This window comes from Centroberyx gerrardi, chromosome 8 (genome assembly GCF_048128805.1).
Source record: "Centroberyx gerrardi isolate f3 chromosome 8, fCenGer3.hap1.cur.20231027, whole genome shotgun sequence".
NCBI lineage: Eukaryota > Metazoa > Chordata > Actinopteri > Beryciformes > Berycidae > Centroberyx > Centroberyx gerrardi.
Window position 1 is genome coordinate 10,411,129 of NC_136004.1, and position 16,790 is coordinate 10,427,918.

The following is a 16,790-nucleotide window of genomic DNA, read 5'->3' on the forward strand; positions in this document are numbered from 1 at the left end:
AATTCCCTGAGGTAATCATAAGGACCTTGATACTTCTTCATGGTGTTATTTTGTTAAAACAAGTGGATGTTCTTTTGGGAGGACAGGCACACTGACTAATGCCTTGTAAGTGTGTAATAAAACCATTTTCTTCTCCTCCAGTGCCTCCTAGGGTAATTGGCCAGAAGGAGGAGGAGGTTAGTGTGATCGAGGGCCACATGGTGTCCTTGCTGTGTGACGTCCAGGCCTACCCTCCACCTGAGATCACCTGGACCAGAGATGGCCAGGTCCTCCAGTTCAGCACCGGCATCCAAATCCTCCCAGGTCAGATCTAGGCCATCCCCAATACCCAATACCCAATACCCCATTGTTTCTGACATCCTCTGAACTTTGACCAGAACATAACAGGACCGTTTCCTTTGTTTCGATTGAGTTATGGCACAGATATTACATTTTACAGTATCTTTTTATTGTTGTTTAATACTATAGGCGGCCAGATGCTGCAGTTGCCCCGGGCAAGAGTGGAGGATGCAGGACAATATGTGTGCACAGCCACCAACTCAGCTGGCCAGGACCAGAAGAGCCTCCTGCTCAGTGTTTACGGTGAGAAAACACACACAGTGATCTCATCTGCACAAGTCAGCAATGTGTACAGATGATCAAATCTCAAAACATCGCCAAGGAAAAACTTATATCATCTAATGAACAACACACCTGGAGGCAACCCAGTACCTAGGTCTGTTCACCACAAACCAGCTGTAACAGTGGATAGTTGAGGAGTGAATCATAGTAATTATAAATGAATCACGCTGAGGTCATGCCTTCTTTGAATGTATAAACCAACAGTGTTGCCTACCCTGAAGCCCCGTCTCGACTCAGAGTCAGAGGTGGTGACCCCTCAGGTGGGCTCCTCTGTCACCCTGCGCTGCGAGGCCCGGGGCGCTCCTGAGCCCGAGGTCACATGGTACAAGAACGGGCTGCAGCTGGCTCCAGGGAACGGGCTGAAGATGGATCATCACCAGCTGGAGATCATAGGAGTTCAGGTCACTTGTTTATTTTTTTATTTTAATATTTGCAGGCTTTAGAAGTGACTGCAATAGTGTGTCTTTTGCTAACGTTCCTTTCTGGTCCCTAGGTGGCGGATGGTGGCACCTACACCTGCAAAGTATCCAATGTGGCTGGACAGGTGGACAGGACATTCAGGTTGACGGTTCATGGTGAGAATGCCTCTACTGTGTTCTCACGTACAGTGACGCTATCACAACTGCCTCCAATATGTAGTAATGAGATATATATTTTTTTAATCATAGCATTATTAACTTCCACAGTTCCCCCTGTCCTGGACGGGCCTCTCCAGGAGTCCCTAATCCAGACCCTGGGCTCCCATGTTACCCTGCTGTGTGAGGCCTCAGGGGTTCCTGTGCCCAGCATCACCTGGCTCAAGGATGGCACCCCTATTGGTGAGAGGAAGGGAATGATTGGGGACTAATATGTATTTGCCATGTGTGAAAGCTGGTGTAACTGGATATGTTTGCTTTCCAGAGAGCAGTCTGCAGTGGCATTGGTCGGTTCGAGGCAACAGGCTGGAGCTGGGGCCTCTCACTCTGTCTCATGCTGGGACGTACACCTGTATGGCCAAGAACGGCGAGGGAGTAACACAGAAAGACTACACGCTCACAGTGCAGGGTAAAAAAGTTATTTGCAATCTGAGCAATAACAGGTACACACAACCTGCAAATTATGCATCTATGGGCAAATTAATTTGAGTAGTATTTAATAGTAATCTTTTCCCATGGTACTGACTTCTCAGTATCGCCCACCATCCTGGACTCCGGCCACCCATCTGACCTGAGTGCTCCCATGGGAGAGGAGCTGACCCTAGAGTGCAGAGCGACTGGTATCCCCACACCCCAACTCAGCTGGCTGAAGGACGGAGTGACTCTAGAGGGATCAGACACCCAGCACATAGAGTAATTCTCTCTCATTCAGAGTCCCCACTTTCTGCTTGGCCAGTAAATGCATATATCACTGGATGATTATAGTAGTAATCATAATATACTTTATTTATGTTGCACCTTTCGTACATAGACTGCAGCTCAAGGTGATTTACAAACAGCACTAGGATGGATACAGAGACAGAAAGAACACAGCAGAGAAACAACATTAAGAGCAATGATTGGCAAGAAACAAATAAATAAGAGTAGCTTTGTGGCTTTGCAGCAGCTTATACGCTCAATGCAACTACAGCATCAGCCAGAGAGAGCAAGAGAGAAATGAGCATGTTTGTGTGTGTGTGCATGTGCGTGTGTGTGTATGTGGGTGAGGGATGGTGATGGGATAGGAACCCTGGTTGGACAAATTGAGCCTGGTTCGGGTTAGGGGCAAAGGATAATGTAATATAATAATGTGAGATAATAATGTGTCCTGTGTATTTGACATTCGGCAGTATAACCCCAGATGGCAGCACCTTAACCTTACTGAGGCTGAGTCCTGAGGATTCTGGGACATACACCTGTCTGGCTGTCAGCCCTGCTGGCCAGGAGAGCAAAATCTACACCCTGTTTGTACTAGGTCAGTTTAAATGTTTAGTGCTGTTTCTGAGTAGCTTTCAAGTGTCTGAGATGATTTGATTTTGATTCAATATGATTTTTCACAGTCCCACCATCTATCTCTGGTGAGACCACTGCCCCCAGAGAGGTGCAGACCACGCAGGACAGCGTCGTGACCCTGGAGTGCCAGGCAGCAGGGAACCCTCCACCCCAGATCAGCTGGCTGAAGAATGGGCGTCCCCTGCTCCTCTCTCCCCGTACACGCCTCCTCTCTGGTGACTCTGTGCTCAGGTCAGTTAAGATATAAAAAACCTGATCATTCATAAAGAGGGTGATGTTTCCAGAGTTGTTCAACTGAGGTGATGTTGAGTGTGTTTCCCTTCCTTGTGTATTAGGATTTCTCCCGTGCAGCTGTCTGATTCTGGAGTTTACACATGTGTGGCGCGCAGTCGAGCTGGTCTCGCTGAGCTCAGCTATGATGTCCAGGTCCAAGGTACTGACACACCTCCTCATAATCTTATCATCAGCAGCCTAGTAGAAGTAAGCCTAATTCAGGTCCACATAGGGGGATGCTTCCAAAATAACATATCCACCATTTGTTTTGTTGGAGTAGTTCTTACAAAATGACTGATAAAAAAAAACAAAAAACAAATGATGGTACTTTTTAATGGATAGTTAACTTATGTAGGTAACTTGAGTGCTTGGCTAATTGAAACCTTTACAGACTGGATCCTCTGTGATTTAGAAATGTAAAAGGCAATGATTTTCAACATTAATGTACACTGATGTCTATGTGTGCTCTGCAGTGCCCCCAGGTGTGGATCATGTTGAACCAGTGGAACCAGTCACGGTGGTCCAGGGGTCCTTGGTGACGTTGACCTGTGAGGCGCGGGGCGTTCCCCCTCCCACTTTGACGTGGATGAAGGACGGCCAGCCGCTGTCCCTTCACCGCAACCTGCTGCTGGACGGACAGGAGACGCGGCTGCAGCTGCCTGACGTGGCGCCCTCAGATGCCGGGCTCTACAGCTGCGTGGCCAGTAACCAGGCTGGAAGCAGCACCAAGAGCTTTAACCTCACTGTGCTAGGTAATCGCAAGATATATATTTAAATTATTTTTGAGTTAAGTCATAAATAACTAGTTGAACGAATGAGACAAATATGCTTTCTAATCCAGAGCCTCCAAAGATATCCAGCTCCAGCTCGCCGGAGGAGCTGACCATAGCGGCTAACAGTCCGCTGGAGCTGGAGTGCTCTGCTGCGGGGGTTCCCCCTCCCACCCTCAGCTGGCTCAAGGATGGTCGCCCCTTGGAAGGGACTGACATTGTACAGCAGGATGGACACTTTCTCAGGATTAGCAAAGTTCAGGTAAATGACATACCTACAGTATTTGATAATATCACTAAGTTAAAGCTGCACAAGGCAAGATTCTTATGTAAAAACACACGTATCTTACTATATCAGCCTAAATTACAAATTGGGGCTACAACAAAGGGGAGTGTCCCATCTCCCCTTCTGTAATTGAGACCGTGTAGATTTGCCGTATTTGCCCAAATTAATTTCAGGTGTTCGTTAAGGTCACTGGCAAGTCTGGGACAAATTGTCTGAGACAAGTCTGGGACAAATTGAAACTTAAAACCAAATTGCAAATTGTCTCAGCAAGCGAGAAAGCTGGACTCACCAGTGATGGTTGAACCTGCTGCCAAAATCTAGCTACTAAGATTTAGGTCTGACAAGTTTTAGGTAGTTACCCTAGTTCACTTTCAAAAAACAGTTATCACTCACTGCCACTTGGGGCGCCAAAGTGTGAAGTTGTGTAATGCAGCTTTAGCATGCGTTAAAGGCTCAAACTTGTGCCATAACTGGTTTTGATTATATAGTGATTTATTGGATTGAAAACATTTTTTCACTTTTATTGCCTAAACTTTTCACACGAGGGCTGATAGTTTGTGACAGCAAAACATGAGGTTTACTTGTAGTTTGAGACTGTAAAACTGTTTTTTTTACATTTGTAATGTATGACTTTGGCGTGAAACAGACTTGCATTTTGAGTTATGAAGTTGCAAAAATAGCTCTTCAAGAACATATATCAATATAAATTCAGCTGGCCAAAAGAAATAAAGGATTGAAGCTTTAACAGTATCAACCCCTGCTGTAGCATTGTTATGCGAGAACCACTCCACATGATTAATGTCGTCTTTTTAAAGGTCGAGGATGCGGGTCTGTACACCTGTTTGGCCAGCAGCCTAGCTGGAGAGGATGGAAAAAACCACTGGGTCCGAGTCCAAGGTGACACACACTGTTCTGGCATATTGTTGCACATTGTTCATTATAGAAGAAAGACGTCATGTCCCCCTCTCCCCTAGCCTCCTCCTTTACTTGCAACTGATCTTCCCTCTGTCTTTACCTTTTCCACCTGGCTCTTATTTCTTTACCTAGCACTTCTCTGTTTAAAATTAGCAGTCAAGGCACACAGGGATACGTTGTCACATAAATGATCTGGGTGCTATAGCTTTGATGGGTGCATTCTTCTCTATTGGATACTTGCAATGCTGGTGAATATAATGTTGCCTAAATGAAGTCCCTCCTTAATAATCAATGGTTGTATTACTTTGTTCCAGTCCCACCGACCCTCCTTGGCTCTGGTGATATGAGGACAGTGGCAGTGCCATTTAAGGGACATGTCACCTTGGAGTGCCTGGCGGACAGTGACCCCCCTCCTGATATAGAGTGGTACAAGGATGAGGCCAAACTGCAGGTATAGGGGCAGGGGAAAGAAAAAAAGCCAAGAAGTGCATAAGTATGTCATCTCGTCTGACTTTCCTACCCTTCTCTATTTCTATTTTCCTTCCCTGCTCCCATTCTGTCAGCTGGGCGGTCGTATCCAGCGGCTGGCAGGGGGTCAGTACCTGGAGATACAGGAGGTCAGGCCCGAGGACAGCGGTCAGTACAGCTGCGTGGTCACCAACATCGCCGGAAGCAGCAGCCTCTTTTTCACCGTGGAGATTCTCTGTAAGTCAACCTGATCGCATAGAATAAAAATAGTTTAATTGAAATCATTTGATCAAACAGTTCTACATGTTTGACCCAAACCGTCACATGAATATGTCACTTTCTACTTCTCCAGTGCCACCGGTAATAAAGGAGAGCAGTTCAGTGGTGACAGCACACGTCGGCCAGGATGCAGTTTTACCTTGTGAAGTTGAAGGAGACTCTTCTCCTACAATCATGTGGAGGAAAGACGGCTTCCCTGTGATTCAGGATAACAATAAGTAGGTCCCAGCTTTTTGGGTTTTGTTTCAGCTTAACACTGCTCAAACAATAACTTATTATCTTACTATCTATATAGCATGTTTCTAAGACAAGGTATGATACATTCACAATATCATAGCTTTTACCTGGTCTTACGGAGAGAGCTGGTGTTCCTAATATTCTGTACATTCAGTATATTGTGTATGTGTTTCAGGTTTACCATGTTATCAGAGGGCTCCTTGCGTATACATGGGGTTCAGCTGAGTGACGCTGGTCGCTACTACTGCACTGTGTCCAACCAGGCTGGCTCAGATCACCGGGGAATGGACCTGCGGGTGTTTGGTAAATACAGCGCTCAGAAATAAAGAGTTACTTCATAACTCTGGCAGCGTTTCCTCTGTAATTTTATTTAACTGGGGAAGTTAGGGGTAATTTTAGTTTTGATCACACATCTGTCCCTGTTTTGGTGAAAGCTATGACTCTAGTGCAACTTGCCGTGCTTAAATATTTTTTTTTTGCCGGCAATAAAAACATGAAGGGAAAATTGGCTAAACTGTCCTGTTATTTGAACTTCACATTTTCTCGAACCGTAGTGGTAATTTTCTTACTGTGGTGAAGCAGTAAATAAGTAGGGAGGAAAAACTGCACTGACATAACACAAAGAGATACAGCGTGGCTCACATGTCTGAATATGTGCTGTCTTCCATTAGTGGGTCCTTCGATCAGCCCGGGTCCATTCAATGTGACGGTAACCACAGGGGTCAGAGCTGTGCTGAGCTGTGAGACCACAGGTATACCGGCCCCTAAAGTCTCCTGGAAAAGGAACGGCACTCCGCTAGACATCAACCAGCAGCCTGGCACATACAGGTAAAGATGGAGCTGTGGATGCGCCTCATTTGAATAGACGCTGTGCATGTACTGTACATCACAGATCAGGCAGCCGAAAAAAATGTCAAAGCTGAACCAGTTGTGCTTTTCTGTCCAGGTTACTGTCTTCTGGGTCCCTGGTCCTTTCCTCACCATCCAATGAGGACGAGGGTTACTTTGAATGCACCGCTGTCAACGATGTTGGAGAGGAGCGCAGGGTCATTGAAGTCATCCTGCAAGGTATTGATTTTGAGCTTTGTACAGTAAGCAGACTATAGGGATGCATTTCAAACAATTGAATTGATGAATTGATTTTTTTTTTCTTGTAGTCCCACCATCGATTGAGGATGATGTCACGACAGTCACTGCTGTGAAAATGTCTCCTGTGGTGTTGCCCTGCCACGTACAGGGCCGCCCTCAGCCCACCATCACCTGGACCAAGGGTGGAGCCAAACTGGGCTCCAGAGGAGGGACCTATCGTGTCCTGCCCACCGGTAACACAAGTTTTCTAGGGAACCGTCATGTTTTAGATTGAGGTTTCTAGGGCCATTGACACAACATGGTTTAATGAAAAAAGCAATGCCACAGGACAAGGAATAGAGTTTTGCTTATGTGATATTAAATAATGCATTTCTGTTTAGGGGTGTTGGAGATAACTGCTGCTGTTCCAAGTCATGCCGGCAGGTACACTTGCTCAGCCCGTAACCCAGCTGGAGTTGCCCACAAGCACATCTCTCTCGCTGTGCAAGGTGCGTTCTGAAGTTGCTGTAGGCAACTGTGCAATAGCAAGGATTGAAAAGTTATCTGTTGGAATGCTTATGGTAAACCATGACAACTTACACAACATCGTGTATTTGTCCTTTCTTGCACTTAGAGCCCCCAGAGATTAGGCCAATGGCAGAGGAAGTACAAGTGGTGTTGCATCATGGGACTGTTCTATCCTGTGAGGTTCAAGGCTTCCCCAGACCTTCCATCACCTGGCAAAGAGAGGGAGTTCCCATAGCAGCAGGTAATAATATGAAATAATAGCATAACGTTGAGCACTCTATTACACATGCTCTATCAAACACATTAGTATAAACACATCGTTACTTTACTGTAGATGCTGCCACTGACTAAATTGTCACCGTTGCATCCCAGGTCACAGACTGGCTGTGCTTTCAAATGGAGCTCTGAAGTTCTCTCGGGTCACGCTGGGCGATGCGGGGACCTACCAGTGCCTGGCACAGAACGAAGCTGGTGTAGCTGTGGGCAGGACCAAGCTAGTCCTTCAAGGTAACATGGAGTTTCATTTGATCTCGCATAAGGGAAGAAAATGGTGAATACTGAATTCAGTGTCAGGGTGTCTTGGTCGTTAGAGATGGCATCGCATAGCCAGAAAGTTACGGTGAAATGTGTACATGTATCTGTGCCTTGGAGGAATATGCAAAGAAACAAAACGATTGAGTTTTGAGTGCTCTAAATTCCTAAATATTCATGTTGTCATTTTGTTTCTCCAGTTCCACCAGTGCTGAGCGTGCCTCGTGTGGAGTACACTGCTGTGCTAGGCCAGCCAGTCAGTCTGGAGTGTGGCGCTGACGGGCAGCCCCAGCCTGAAGTTAGCTGGCACAAGGAGAGGAGGCCCGTGCTGGAGGGCACTCACATACGAGTCTTTGCCAATGGAACCCTGACAATTACTGCCACCCAGCGCAGCGATGCGGGTCTGTACACCTGTACTGCCAAAAACCTCGCCGGCCGAGCCAGCCACGACATGAGGCTGCTTATTCAGGGTTGGTCAATAATCTTTAAAACTCCATTTCAGGTTGTATAAAGGTTGAATATAACACGTTTAGGGTGAATGGTTAAATAGATTTACTAACAATGAACTCCCGTTTCAGTCCCACCCATGATTCCTGCTGGGCAGACAGAGCTGTCGGTCATCCAGGGATTCCAGGCCTTGCTGCCATGTGCTGCTCAGGGTTCACCAGAACCCAGAGTATCATGGGAGAAAGATGGCGCCGTTGTGCCCAACCTTCCAGGCAAATTCACTGTCCTGCGATCAGGGGAGCTGATTATTGAGAGGGCCGAGGTTAGACATACTGTAATTCATATTCATCACTTCAGTGCAGTCTTTGTCTAGGTTTGGGTATAAGAATAAGTTCTGATTGCATCCCTCACACAGCCAGGGAATGGTGGTGTGTTCACCTGTGTAGCCACCAATGCAGCAGGCTCTGTGAGACAGGACATCCGCCTGTCCATCAACATGAGGCCCGCCTTCAAGGAGCTGCCAGGTGATGTAACGCTGAACAAAGGTCAGAGTCTGGCCCTGTCCTGCCATGCTCAGGGAACGCCTACTCCCGTCATCTCCTGGACCGCCAACAACAGTCCCTACCCAGGTACTCCACATTATCTTCTGTCTATTTCACTTGAAGGGTTGCACAATACTTCAAATACTGCCAAAGTATCGCAGTACCAAATCCTGACCAATGATTGTGTCGTTACTTCATGCACCATAGAGGACAGCAGCTTGTGTTGATTGCATCAATTTATGTAAGTAAATAAGTGCTCTTAGATTACTTATGTGTTTAGGATTGCTCCAACCTTTTGAGTTTCCACTATTGTGTGTGTTATTGTGATACTGCTTGGTATTGTGATAGTATTGTAGGGTAAAATTGTGATATTGTGACAACTGTACTCACTTGCATTGATTCATCTGACATTATTGATCACAATGGTTTCTCTCCCAGGTGCCACTATAGACGAGGCTGGCAGGAGCTCCTTGGTCATTGAGAATGTGACTATGAGTGATGCTGGGACCTACGTGTGCATCGCAGAGAACAGTGTGGGCTCCATCCGGGCGCTCTCATTCGTCCGCATCAGAGGTGAGCAGTCTGCACAGTCTGTCAACTATCAGTAAAGGCCATTCATGTAATCTTCCACATCTATCGATATCAATTTAATATGATATACTCTGTGGATTATGTCTCCAGAGCCTCCAGTGTTGAAGGGCGAGGCCCACATGTCTCAGACAGTCACCCAGGGCAGCACTGCTATGCTGGACTGCCCAGTCCGTGGAGACCCCAGTCCTGTCCTCCGCTGGCTTCGGGATGGAAGACCCCTCCTCCGTTCCCTCCGATTGCAAACCCTCCACAACGGCTCCTTGGTTATCTACAGCATCACTGTAAATAACAAAGTTCCCTTAGCCCCTCTTTATCCTACAATGTACAAGCAGTCGCCCTCTCCCTAGAAAATGATTAAGCTTCTTAAAACAATATACATAGATAAATACAGGTTTTTTTGTCTTGGAGAACAATGGCGCAGGATTCAGGTAAGTATAAAAGCCCATCCAAGCTTCATCTGCAGTCCCCTTGGGTGGAGGAACAGTGCGTGACTGTCCTGCGGCGTCCTGCCCCCACCTAAATCAGATTGGAAGCAGTTCAGTCAGAGAGGCTAACAGCATTAGCAGCAGAGGGAGGAGAGGAACAGAGAGCTGGATGTTCCCAGACTCTGGCCCCCTTTCTTTAGCCCATAACCTTGTTAAATGTCTAACTGGTGCTGTAATTGCACACCCTGCAGCTGAGGCTTTCTCACAGACAGATGACTCTCCTTCCCACCGAGTGCTCTAATGCGAAATTTCCTCTCTCTCTGGCCCAATAATGACTATTATGACAAACAATTTAATGGAATAAACTCTCAGTTGCCCCGAAGGAAATGTCAGCTTTCTAGCATGAAAATGTTAAGCAAGCATGTGTACGTTCTTGGACACCCTTTCCTCCCAGAGGTCTATGACTCTGTCAGAGGGACAATGAGAATTGTTCCTCAGATTGTCAATTAACTCAAACTGTTTTTTTTCTTTACAGGCTGGAGATGCAGGGGAGTACCAGTGTGTGGCCGAGAGTGAAGCTGGAGTAGCTGAGCGGACCATCACCCTTAAAGTCCAGAGTGAGTTCTGTGCTTATTAATCCACACTGGAAGATGGAATTAATAAAGCAATACATACACATACCCACACACATACACACTATACCAGTAAAAACACACATGCTCCGCCTCATTTCATTGAACACACACACACACACACACACACACAAACACACACTCTGATTCCCTCTCACAACCATACACTTACTTTCCCTGCTATGGGCGATTTCAAATAACTTAATTTCCCTTATGTTATTCATGCATTTTGTTTGTTTTTGTCCCATTCTCCTCTCTGTTGAATTTTGTTGTCATTTCATTTCTGTGCTCATTTCCCTGTGTCTCTGTTTGTTACCTTGATTTCTTTCCCTTGTTTTTTTCCTTTTGAGCAGAGATATTTTTATAAGCCCCTTGGGGTTTCTTTGTCTCGCCCACACAGTTTGTATTTATTCTCTCTTTTTCCATTTTTTTAGGATTTCTATGTGCAAATAAACTGAACCTAAAGCCATGTAACAATTCTTTCTCCATCTCATCTCTCTCTCTCTGCATGACATTTGACATGTGTTGCCAAAGCATTGTTTTAAAATAACAATAATGATTACGAAAGAAAATGGTAAAATATTAACAATATAAAATAATTGATTCTTTCATGACCCAGTCAATGGAGGCTACTCTAACTGGGAGGAGTGGGGTCCATGCAGCAGCACCTGTGGCCAAGGGTTCCAAGAGCGAATCAGACTATGCAACAACCCAGAACCAGCCAATGGGGGGCGATCGTGCGACGGCCCCAGCATCGACTCTAGGAAGTGTCACGCTGGTCTCTGCCCAGGTACGACCGACTTTGTGTCTGTCTTTCTTCACTTCAGACAGACGTTGATAATATGTTCATGTCATTGCCTCAGGGTTTCATAATCAGTGCAGCGCATTACGGATACGAGCTCATATCCTGTGCAAGGTCAAATTAAGGATGAGCTATTTATATGCATCGCCACATCCTGTGTGGCACCAAATGCCCTTGTATACATGAATGAACAGAATATTCTGAATGTTACCTTGGAAACAGCTTACACAGACCACAAATACTGATGTTTACATGCCTCAGTACCTTGATATATTTCCCATAATAAAGACATGGGCTTATTGGTATTATTGAAGAATGGGATGGGATATGGCATTTACTGCATATGTGCCAACTCAAAAATGGAAAACCTGGATATTGTGACTAATAATATTCAAGTGCATGTAAACGCAATAAGTGACTATGCTGACCACTTCCCTGTCTCTTTGTGCTTGGTGGTGAAAGGTGAGGCTCCCCGCAAGGCCAGGGGCAGCCTGATAGGCATGGTGAATGAGAGGGAGTTTGGTGTGTCCTTCCTGGAGGCCAACATTACAGACAATATGGAAGAGGGGACCAGCACTCTGCAGGCACACCTGGACAACATCCCTCCCAGTGTGGGTGAGTATACACAACTTATACCACCCAAGTCGATATCTCTACCCTGTATACATTTTGTCTGGAAAAGAAAGGTTTCCAAGTAATTCCGCCGCTTCTTTTTATAAAACAGTTTTCGGTCTGAGGCTAGTGTATTGTGTATATAAATTGAGTGTACAAAATATTAGGACAGTGCACTCTTTCTTTGAAATAGACTCTGGGAGTGGAGGGTAAACCCATCCTCAGTTTAACCTCAGTTTATCCACCTTTTTAGACTGATATTAATCTTTCAGACTTAAATTTATAGTATACATCATACAAGTAGTATAAAACTGATGGTTTAACCGATGGTTTTACAGTTTAACCGCCTTTAATTTACCACTACATCCTTGAATAGACTGACAAGGTGAATCCAGGTGAAAGCTATGATCTGTTAGTGATTCCACTCACTAAATTCACTTCAGGCAAAAGGAGAGGGAATGGACGGGGGACTTTTAAAAGACTTGAGACAACTTGGGGCATGAATTGTGCAGAAGGGGTTGCAGTATTTGAGATATGGTCCTAATATTGCGTAGACAGCGTGTCTCTCTATGGTACTGTGAGAGGCGTGGAGCTCTGATGCTGTTCTGTTGCAGGTCCCTTGCTGCGGGTGCTGGTGTCTGTGTTTGCTCCCATCTACTGGACCACCGTGCTGCAGAGCGGAGCAGCCAGGAACGGCTACTCCTTCACCCAGGGCCAGTTCAGACAGGAGTCTCAGCTGGAGTTTGAGACCGGTCAGCACTACACCCACATCAATTTTCACACATAACATCCTGCAGAATAATGATAAATGTTGACTGATAGCAGCATTATCTGAGTTAAGAAGACTGAGTTTTAGTAATAATAAAGTTGGTAGTGGTTTATGTTATATGGTCTGTAGATTCATAAATTTAACTATATATTTAACTATTTAATATAGCTGATGTAACCAGGTTTATTTTTGGAACTATTTCAGGTGAGCAGCCACATATTCATCCACTGGGCAGTGATTTTTAGCTGTACACAGTCTCCCATCACCCACCACCTTAACTTCCCATGGAAACAGGGAAAGTAGTCTCTGGTAGTTCAAAACAGCGTGTTATTTTAGGTCATATTTCATGTATATTTTACCATTCTTCTTCACAAATCTGCCAGACTTGACCACATATCGTTTAAGATTACTTACCATTTAGCTTTAGAGCTGCTGCAAGTTCTCATTTTCTCACTTTTGAGATAATGCTGGTCAACTATCACTCAACATAGTGCATTCTATGGTGTTTTAATAGAGTACCAGAGCAAATGATCCATGTGTTCCAGGGACACATGAATGATTTTGGTGTCTGTGTTATCATCCAAACTCCCAAAAATTTGGTGTATTCCTTTATCTATAACCATTGACTCTCTTCAGGAATGCTCCTTTGCTTTTGTAGTTTACAAAATAACCAGCAGATGGCATTGCTCTGCATTAACATATGAGTTCAAAAATGGAGGCAACCCTTTTCTCAACAGTTTCAACATGTTCTCCTGTAATTGTAAATGAGTGATGATTTATCTGTTTTTTTTGTTTCTATTTTCAACCAGGGGAGATCCTTCGTTTGACCCACGTTGCCAGAGGCCTGGATTCTGAGGGAGCTTTACTAATTGACATCGTAATTAATGGATTTGTCCCTCCTTCATTATCAACTTCTCATCTGAGTCTGCAGGTGTGTTTACGGTTGTCATTACCTCAAACAAAATCTCACCGAAGAAGTTGTTGCTCAGATAACTCCTCCTCAGCTTCTCTGACCTGATTGCAATCTCTACCCTGCAGGAGTTTGATGAGTCGTACGTGCAGACAGGCCAAGGGCAGCTGTACTCGTGGTCATCCCAGGCCCACCACAGAGGAGGAAGCCCCATGGTGCTGCGCTGTAACCACACCATTATTTACGAGGACCAGGAGGAGCGCCAGGGGCCCTTGCTCCAGCTGCTGAAGGTCTCCGGGATGAATAGCGTCTACAACATGTTTACTCTCAGTTTGGACGTCCACATCACTGCCGGCCTTCTCATACCAGGTCTGGGCGGGGAAAATGATCTACCAGTTTACTGACTTAACCATTCACTATCACTAGAGCACAGGATATGTTGGATGTGGATGTTGAAACAGCTAATAAACCGACTGAACATAGTTGTCTTTGTTTGTAGATGGTAATGGAGAAACATGCCCCAAAGGTTTCATTCTGGACACAGCCTCCTACTGTGCTGGTAGGCTTCCTCCCTTTTTGTCTGTTTCTTCTATCTTTTGGCAACATTTTCACTTTAAAGATCATGAAGAGAATCATGAATAGAGCTGTTTTATCACTTATTATAAAATGTGTTATCATTATCAGATGAGGATGAGTGTGCACTCCAGTCTCCCTGCTCTCACTCGTGCAACAACATCATGGGAGGCTTTTCCTGTGCCTGTCCTTCTGGCTTCACCATCTCCACTGAGTCCAACACATGCCAAGGTCAGACAAAACACGTACATACAAAGGCATTTATATCTACATGTCCTCATTCAGTAGAAAAGAGAAAAGAAAATGAAAAGATACTGTGTAAATGGCATACTTCCAGCTGTCTTTATGCTCTCGTCCTTGTTTCCTCCACGCTAATTCCCAGCTGTATGAAGATGTGAATCTTGCTTTTGGCCTCACAGTTATGTCTCACGCTGCAGATATCGATGAGTGTGCCCAAGGCTCCCACATGTGCCACTACAACCAGCAGTGTGTCAACACAGTGGGCACGTACCGCTGCCAGGCCAAGTGTGGCCCAGGATTTAAGCCCAGCGCCATGGGAACCAGCTGTGAAGGCAAGCCTGTTAAGTTGTTAAGCTCAACACTTTGTATAGATGCATAACAACTTTTATGTTCTAGTTGTGGGCTGATACTCTATTTCCCTTTCCCTTCTGAAACGACCTAATCTCCCCACAGGGGTCAATAAAGTTTCATCTTATCTCTTATCTTATAAATTTGGTGCCTCGTGTAGATCGATGAAGCTTGATCTGTCAATGATGTGTTTCAGATGTGGATGAGTGCCAAGAGTCCTCTCTCTCCCCGTGCCAGCATCAGTGTCTCAACACCCTGGGCTCCTACCGCTGCATCTGCCACCCTGGATACCAGCTCTCAGGACACCGCTGCATTGGTCAGTCCACTAACTTGCATTGGTTATAAAGAACCTGCAAAAGTCATGAAATGTAAATTTTCAAATCGAGGCCTGTATCTTTTTGAACCTGTGAAGAAATGCTAACAAAACATGCAAATTTCCTGGCTATGTGAGTTTTTAGTGTTAGATTTAGACAGAAAAAATAAGACCTGGGCATTCAAATTAGTTATTCAAAGAAAAAAACAAAACATCTGAACATAACTGCTGACAAATGTGGTCTATGGAAATTAGCCATTAATAAATCATGGAATTATATTGTGTAGTAACCATGTCTTAGTCATTAAAATTCTGCTGTTGTTGGACCACACTTTGCCACCTAGTTGACAGGGGATAAAAGACAATCGATAACAGTTCTATTGGTTGTCCATTTGCAGACATCAATGAGTGCATGAGAAACGTGTGCCCGGGTCACCAGCAGTGCCGTAACACAGAGGGAGGATACCAGTGTTTCGACAGTTGTCCAGCTGGCATGACCAAAGCAGAGAATGGAGCCTGCACGGGTTAGTGGCTGTCATACCTGATTTCTTATCCACCTTATCTCTTTAAAGATACTACATGCAGCATTTTACCATCAATACATCATTACCACATTCATTTTGAGACATTAATACAGCGATGGGCAATGGATGTGCCATGGAGGGCTGATAGTATGCAGGTTTTCATTCAAACCAAATACTGCTAATCAGTTAAATCACCTGGTGTAAGCAACAGGGTTTATGGTAATGTGGTCTGAATTTTGAGAAACACTAGCACTAGCAATTCCACTGGTGTGAGATCTGTTGGTGTGACTGGTGTGATGATATCTAGGTCTATAAAAAAGCTACACATAGCACAAAATTTGATGAACAAATGCAATATTATGTTTTGTGCAAGATTCTTAGATGCGTTGTCGCCAACATGCTGAATATTTTTCAGATATTGACGAGTGCCAGGATGGAAGTCACATGTGTCGCTACACGCAGATCTGTCAGAACACCATCGGAGGTTACGGCTGTGTTTGTCCCAGAGGCTACCGGTCCCAGGGAGTAGGCCTCCCCTGTCTGGGTAGGACACCCGTCTGTCTCATAATACACTGTACTGCACCTATGAAATTCAAATTCGCCACACATGGGAAAGGAAAATTACAGTTCGAGTCTCGTTTTGCCTTCCAGACATCGATGAGTGCCTTCAGACGCCGAGCCCTTGTGCCCACCAGTGCCGCAACGTGCCCGGCAGCTTTAGGTGCATGTGCCCCCCCGGGACTGTGCTGCTCGGGGACGGGCGCTCTTGTGCCGGATTAGAGAGAGGCCAGACCTTCAGCAATGGGACCCGCGTCAGAGGCAGACTCCGCCCACAACTGGTGTCGTCTCTAGGCAGGCCCATCCTGTCCCGTACCCACGGAGTGTCCCGCATCACCAGGCAGAGCTGTCCTGTGGGATACACTAACAGGGACGGCACGTGTGTTGGTGAGTGCTTATCAAAACTTATCCAGTCTCTCTTTTAACATTACAAGGCTATTATTTCTTATCAGGTTATGGTCTGTTGACAGCGGAGATAGCTAAATATGTAAAAGTCAGACACGGCTGACATGAATAACAAATAAAGTCTCATTTTTTACTGTATAACTGGTTCACCAACAA

General features: G+C 45.3%; 1 protein-coding gene across 1 annotated transcript in view; it reads left to right on the plus strand.

Moving 5' to 3' along the window:
• hmcn2 (hemicentin 2) overlaps positions 1-16,790 on the plus strand; it is a 45,507-nt gene that overhangs the window by 26,401 nt on the left and 2,316 nt on the right. Inside the window, exons 38-78 of the mRNA XM_071927794.2 lie at positions 142-303; positions 469-582; positions 826-1,022; positions 1,115-1,196; positions 1,308-1,439; positions 1,522-1,665; positions 1,790-1,949; positions 2,426-2,550; positions 2,636-2,819; positions 2,924-3,021; positions 3,335-3,613; positions 3,703-3,893; positions 4,733-4,814; positions 5,147-5,283; positions 5,396-5,537; positions 5,653-5,797; positions 5,992-6,119; positions 6,488-6,644; positions 6,763-6,884; positions 6,974-7,138; positions 7,286-7,393; positions 7,519-7,653; positions 7,785-7,919; positions 8,144-8,413; positions 8,522-8,712; positions 8,806-9,019; positions 9,371-9,505; positions 9,614-9,804; positions 10,484-10,565; positions 11,200-11,370; positions 11,845-11,997; positions 12,609-12,746; positions 13,573-13,694; positions 13,802-14,042; positions 14,173-14,232; positions 14,358-14,477; positions 14,684-14,818; positions 15,031-15,150; positions 15,546-15,671; positions 16,087-16,215; positions 16,323-16,616. Coding sequence (XP_071783895.2) covers positions 142-303; positions 469-582; positions 826-1,022; positions 1,115-1,196; positions 1,308-1,439; positions 1,522-1,665; positions 1,790-1,949; positions 2,426-2,550; positions 2,636-2,819; positions 2,924-3,021; positions 3,335-3,613; positions 3,703-3,893; positions 4,733-4,814; positions 5,147-5,283; positions 5,396-5,537; positions 5,653-5,797; positions 5,992-6,119; positions 6,488-6,644; positions 6,763-6,884; positions 6,974-7,138; positions 7,286-7,393; positions 7,519-7,653; positions 7,785-7,919; positions 8,144-8,413; positions 8,522-8,712; positions 8,806-9,019; positions 9,371-9,505; positions 9,614-9,804; positions 10,484-10,565; positions 11,200-11,370; positions 11,845-11,997; positions 12,609-12,746; positions 13,573-13,694; positions 13,802-14,042; positions 14,173-14,232; positions 14,358-14,477; positions 14,684-14,818; positions 15,031-15,150; positions 15,546-15,671; positions 16,087-16,215; positions 16,323-16,616 — 6,216 coding nt within the window. The remainder of the gene's footprint in view (positions 1-141; positions 304-468; positions 583-825; positions 1,023-1,114; positions 1,197-1,307; positions 1,440-1,521; positions 1,666-1,789; positions 1,950-2,425; positions 2,551-2,635; positions 2,820-2,923; positions 3,022-3,334; positions 3,614-3,702; positions 3,894-4,732; positions 4,815-5,146; positions 5,284-5,395; positions 5,538-5,652; positions 5,798-5,991; positions 6,120-6,487; positions 6,645-6,762; positions 6,885-6,973; positions 7,139-7,285; positions 7,394-7,518; positions 7,654-7,784; positions 7,920-8,143; positions 8,414-8,521; positions 8,713-8,805; positions 9,020-9,370; positions 9,506-9,613; positions 9,805-10,483; positions 10,566-11,199; positions 11,371-11,844; positions 11,998-12,608; positions 12,747-13,572; positions 13,695-13,801; positions 14,043-14,172; positions 14,233-14,357; positions 14,478-14,683; positions 14,819-15,030; positions 15,151-15,545; positions 15,672-16,086; positions 16,216-16,322; positions 16,617-16,790) is intronic.